Source organism: Ornithodoros turicata, chromosome 5 (assembly GCF_037126465.1).
Source record: "Ornithodoros turicata isolate Travis chromosome 5, ASM3712646v1, whole genome shotgun sequence".
In the NCBI taxonomy this organism is placed as follows: domain Eukaryota; kingdom Metazoa; phylum Arthropoda; class Arachnida; order Ixodida; family Argasidae; genus Ornithodoros; species Ornithodoros turicata.
The window spans coordinates 16,900,240-16,906,465 of NC_088205.1; the positions used below are offsets into that span (position 1 = coordinate 16,900,240).

Here is a 6,226-nt window from a genome sequence, read left to right on the forward strand (position 1 = left end):
GACTTGACCTGAATCCGCATCTTGACTCATGCAAGTCTGCGCCAAGGCCTGTCCTCGCTCAAGACGGTTTGCGTCTTTAACGAACCCTCCCGCTGGCTTACTTCGTCAAGTCGCAGACTGCTAACTTTAATTACGTCTGGGAGCGAGATTTTCGCTCAAGTTTGCACTTAAAATTTGCTTTGCCGTATGAAAACGCGACGTTTCTTAGCGTCAGGACTTATAATGTGTGCCACACCTGTCATGTGGCACCAACGCTTGTGCAAAGTCCCTGTAAACAAATTGATGGCGCATCAGCGTATGTAAAGCCAAGCCAAGGCAAGATTCTGAGTGCCATGTGGTTTCCCGAAGCTGCCGCACTGGAGCGTTATCCAAGTCGGATTCAAGGTAGCCCGAGCGCTGACTTGACATTTTCACCACACGTGTCAAGTCGAGCTCGCCGCGTAAGAACGCTTCAAGTCGAGCAGGGTTTCTGAATTGCATTGGCGCTCCTCCAAGGCATCTGCAAGTCAAGTGGAGACCAAGTCACATCTACGAATTCGGGGATTAGTATGCTCCCTTTCACAATTTAATTCGCTTTTTTGCGTTATATTTCAGCGAAGAATGTTGCTCGTTTTTCTGAAGACACGTCATCAAAGATCCGTTAACGCGCTCCCAATCGTCCCAATCGTGGCGACACCGACAGCGAAACCTTTGAAACGCTTCAAAACATCCGTCTCAGCTCGAAAACTCGCATCAGCACTTACGCGCCATCTTCCAGAAGGGAGCAAAAACAAAAGTTCTTTCGCCAAACTGCCAACCAGCCAATGAAAAGAGCATCTTAGCTAGCTATACTGACTTCGTAACCGTCCCCTTGGCACTGAGGCAGTGATACCCCTTTCCCTTCTTCTCTTTCCTTTTTGTTCTTTAAAAAAAAAGCAAACGGTCATTCTGCCTGTTTCTGTGCCGTGTTTGTCTGTAACAAAAGCAGCTCCATTTAGCTCTTTCGCGAAAATTGAAGAATCAAACGGCTTCCAGTCTTCGCCTTCTTGATACGGCGAATGTGACAAAGTCAATGTTGACATCAAAGCCGCAGAGCTGGACTTTGTCAACACCGAGCTATACGCCAAGGAAGTCGCGTGATATGAGTAGCACATATATATATATATATAGAAAACGGAAGCGAGTCAAAGTTTACAACAACAACAAAAAAAAAGCAAACTGGTAGTTCTTCACGCATGGGGCTCTCCAGGGAAATAACGGCTTGGGCTTCTTCCACGTTTCTCGCAATTGCTCCCTTTCGTGAAGAGTACTACCTGCCACCGTTACCTGAGAAGTGATGGCGACTGATTGCTACATAGGTCACAAAGATAGGAGACGACATTGCCGTCAAAGAGGAGACTTCTTTGATTTTTTTTCGCGCGTATTTCGTGAGCGTTGATAATACTATAACAACAACAATTACGTTATGAATGAAGATGCCATGGGGTGTCTCCCCGCTTAGGCTGCGGGACACTACCACACTGCATGTGACTTGATATGATTTAATATGATGCGCGAGTGTGATTTGATAATGTAAATGTTCAAGTGTGCTTGCCATTAGGTGGAAAGCAACTTTCTGAGGCTGAAACACACAAACAGAAGAACACAGTACAACCATTGAAGGTACGTAAGAATGCGAACAACTGAAATATCAATGTCATCCATAAAAGCTAGATGCCAGCGTAGCACAGTAGTTAGCGCACACGAGCGGCAATCAAGAAGGGCATGGTTGGATTCCCGCCGCTGTTCGGCTATTTCGACGACTGTCATATTTCAATTGCCATTAGGTGTCCTTAACGCCATACTCAGACTAGGAGTATTTCACCTAAAATAGCCCGACTACAGCTTTATATATATACATATATATATATATATAAAAGTGAAATAATAAGACTTGGACTACAGATTACAGGAACGTTAACAAAACTAATTTATTTAATGGGCAATTTAACACATAGATTAAAAAAGAATGGTCGACGTTTCGTGTTAAATTGCCCATTAAATAAATTAGTTTTTGTTAACGTTCCTGTAATCTGTAGTCCAAGTCTTATTATTTCACTTTTATTCAACTTCGTAGCCGTCTGATATATTAACCTATTTGTTCTATATATATATATATGTATATATGTGTGTGTGTGTGTGTGTGTGTGTGTGTGTGTGTGTGTGTGTGTGTATGTATATACCTGAAATGAAAAATGAAACACAGGCTACGAAGGTAGGGGAAGTAAGAAAAGAGGGAGATAATTTATTTACATTTAAGATACTTGGAATGCTAAAAGGGTTGTTTACATTACGGCGGAAGCTCCGCCTTCATCAGGACAAAAATATGTCAGTGATATACAGTGCTTATAAAGGCTTTCACAGTGAGCTACATACATTCGCGGTCGTCCGAACCCCTTTCACCTAATGTATATACAGTCGACCCCCGTTTATCCGGACTTCATTTATCCGGATCCCGCGGTATCCGGACAAAAGGCACGGGAATGGATTTTCCTCCATGTATTTTGTTTCGTTTATCCGGACTTCAGCTTCCGGACTCGGACAAGAATTCCAGGGAGCAAAAGTAGAAAATTCTTGTAATCCAGCTTCAGTTATCCGGACTACCGTGAGTAAGAGGAGACGCTGACCCGGCTTCGTCACCCTTTTCGCTGTGTTTGGGTTATTCCCGTCACACGTCAGCGACCTACATTCCCCCGAAGGGGGCACAACCGTGCAATTATCTCGATATCTCATATCTCGAGCAACTGTCCAGTTCTAGAGGGGGGAAACTCCAACCCGAGGGATGTCGCCTGATCGCCCGCCCTGTGCACCGAAACGTCGAAGAATAGGAATCACCTTCGCCAGCAAGGCAGTGATATGCAAGAGGAAGAAGGACAACCCTCACCTGAAGTTGCCGGACATTCAACAGTGGGCAAAGTCTCAACTTGGTCTTGACATTCCGAAGTCTACGATGGCGGATATACTGAGCCGTTCGGACAAATGGCTTAGCGCAGACAAAGAAAACGTGAACGCCGTGCAGGAGCGTCCTGGACGTGAAGGAAAGCTGGAGGAAGCCCTTCTAACATGGTTCGGGGATCTTCGTTCTCGTGGGGCACCGGTTAACGACATGATGCTGATCGAGAAAGCCAAGATTTTCGGCGCAAGACTTGGTAAGTCATTCCGCTTTTTTTTTTTTTCGATACTAAACAGGTGCTTCGTTGCACATCACGCTTTCCATCGCAACCTTTAACGACGCGCAATTTCAGTGAGCACGTTCTGTTCTTATAGGTGCACCAGACGCGTTCCAGTTCTCCAGGGGCTGGCTGCACCGCTTCAAGCAGCGTCACGAAATTCGCCAGTACACCACCCATGGAGAAGCTGCGTCTGTTGACGAGGCCGTCGTGGAAGCGGGGAAAACAGCGATGCGACGTACCTTGCAGAACTTCAACCGCGACGATACGTACAACATGGACGAAACCTACCTGTTTTACAAGTTGGGCCCTTCATCTACGCTATCTACCCAAGCTGAACCAGGAACGAAAAAGTCGAAGGCACGAATCACCATCGCTTTGATCTGCAATGCATCAGGCACCGACAAGCAGAAGCCAATAGTCATCAACAACGCAGCACGTCCTCGCTGTTTCGGCAAGACATTTGATCCTTCTGTGTACTGCGATTACTACCACAACAAAAAGGCGTGGATGACTACTGGTGTATTCCAAACGATAGTCAACGACTTGGACCGTGACCTTCGCCGCAGGAACCGACGCGGTGTTTTCGTCTTGGATAACGCCTCGTCTCACAACGCAACTGGACTAGACCTCACCAACTTAGAGCTTTGTTTTCTACCAAAGGACACGACCAGTCACCTCCAGCAACTAGACGCAGGCATCATCCGCTCATTCAAGTCGGCATACCGCAGGGACTTGGTCTCTCTTTTCATCGAACGTGCCGAAGAAGGAATGGAGATGACAGCGGATATTCTCGACGCCATCCGCATCGTGCCTGGAGAACCGTTTCAGAACCTACCGTTGTGAATTGCTGGAATCACACCGGCATATTGGGAGCGCCTGCTGCTTACGACCCCTTGGCCGATGAAGACATTCCCCTAGCGGAGCTACGGTCCCTGATGCAGAGGCTCACTGCGACTGCCGTAGATGATGCTGCGGTTTCTGACTACGTTGACGTTGATAAGGATGATGACACGTGTGCAGCTATGACGATGTGATTTCTGCTGTTGCCTGCGATGATGTGCCGCAAGACGGTGCCGATGACGCCAGTGAGAAAGAAGGCCCCGTTGAGGAAGAAGCCCCCGTTGTGACCGTTGAGCATGCGAGATCGGCATTAAGGACTGCACTGACATTTTTCGAGCAGCGCAACAACGTGGCTCAAGTCTATACAATTAGCAAAAGTTTGCAGGAATTGAGTGCCTACACTACTATGAAACAACTGTCATTGACGGGCTTTCTGTGTTTTAATTAAACCTTGCTCTGTAGGACGTTTCTATTCGGTCGTTTCATTTAACCGGATGCCCCGGTATCCGGACGATTTCGTCGGGAGCGGCACCGTCCGGATAAACGGGGGTCGACTGTATATATATATATACTATTTGATCGTGCACTCCCAGCCGAGTACAGCTGTTAACAGGGTTTTATTACCCAGCGTACACCTGGGCCGACACATACAAGTAGTAGAAGTAAACACAAACACACATACAGCCATAGCTACCCGACAGATACGTCAGTCCGCGTGCCAGGTAACCGCTTTCACAAACATTCAAAACAAAGCCAGTAAGGGTACCATAACAATCAGGGCATTTGGAAGGGCAATTGGACAACTAAATGCTGGCTAAGGGCAGAATACCGAATGTTCCATTTCTTGAGGAACTCCTGTAAGCCCAACTCGAACAACTGCAACTCTAAATTATTGCACAGGATTTTCCGCAGGCGAATGATCTTGGGATACATCATGCGGTATGGTCTGTGCTGGGAAAGTGCTATGCAATGGCTCTTCCACGCGACGAACAACGCTGTGGCCCACACCACCGTCTGGAAGCGACTCCTCCGGCGCGCCTGCACCCTGCAGGTAAGAGTCCTGCAGACAAGAGTCAGGAAGCTCTTCAGTTGTGCAGAATGCTCAACAGCGTGACGGTTGGTTTCAACAGCACCGCAATTTGGACAGTCCTTACGCCTGGTGATACCCCACCTTGACAACCTATCAAGAGTGGGTAACACCCCGTGCGCAGCTCGCCACAGAAAATCCTGCACATCATCGGGGAATTGTCGAGATGTTATCTGGGCCCATGTAATCGGGAGATGGTGAACATGCGGCAACGCACGCAAGCAAGAAGTATTTCGCTTATTCTAGAGACAGGCAACTGCCTAACATTGAGTTGGGGGCACTCCCGTACAAAGCGTCTATGGATTCGGACAACCTCGGCGTAAAACCTTGGCGGGACTTCACAGCTGGGGCTATTATTCCCAGGCCTCGCGGTACAAGCTCTCGACGACATGGACCCAGAAAGTAAAGGATGAGGGGTCTGGCAGGACACCCAACATCATCCAAGACATCTAAAATATGGCGCAAAGATAGCAACTGACTAAAAATGGAAAGACAAGGCAAGACCCAACTACCCTGAAACCGTGACAATCGTAGCACATCTCGTGACACAAGCTCAGTGCTGCCCTCCCAAAAATATGAAAAGCGGTTGGAGTCAAACCGCACAATGAACTGTACTGGCGGGTGAGCTACCCGCTCCGGGTACCATAGCTTAGCGCAAAAAACACATTTGATAAGAAACACTCTTTCTCGCGCTGACAAACGAAACTGGCGAGCCACAGAGATCTGTTCATCGAGACGCTCAGAGAGATATGACCAGTTAAGCAGGGAAATCCCATCTTTGTCAAAAATGACACCTAAAACTGATAGCGAGCTCATGCTGAGCAATCCATAAGGGATTGTTCCCACACTGGGACTGATGGGAAGAACCTTGCACTTGTCAATGTTTATACGAGCACCTGAGCAACGCGAGTATTGTTCGAATATTCTTAACAGAGCATGCAAGCTGTCTACGTCTCGTAAGTACAGGGTAACGTCATCAGCATAGCCCAGCGCCACAAAGCGTGCTCCACCCGGTACCGGAAGTCCTCTGATCTGTGCACACTGGTTGAGCCTCCTTAGAAAGGGGTCGATGCACAGGACAAACATAAGTGGGGACAGTGGGCACCCC

The 6,226-nt window shown here is 47.7% G+C and overlaps 1 protein-coding gene across 1 annotated transcript; it reads left to right on the forward strand.

Moving 5' to 3' along the window:
- Nucleotides 1-2,800: 2,800 nt before the first annotated feature.
- LOC135395230 (tigger transposable element-derived protein 4-like) lies at nt 2,801-4,034 on the forward strand. Its single transcript, XM_064626469.1, has 2 exons — nt 2,801-3,167; nt 3,286-4,034. The coding sequence occupies exons 1-2, from the start codon at nt 2,801-2,803 to the stop codon at nt 4,032-4,034; spliced, it is 1,116 nt and encodes a 371-aa protein (XP_064482539.1).
- The last annotated feature ends 2,192 nt before the right edge of the window (nt 4,035-6,226 follow it).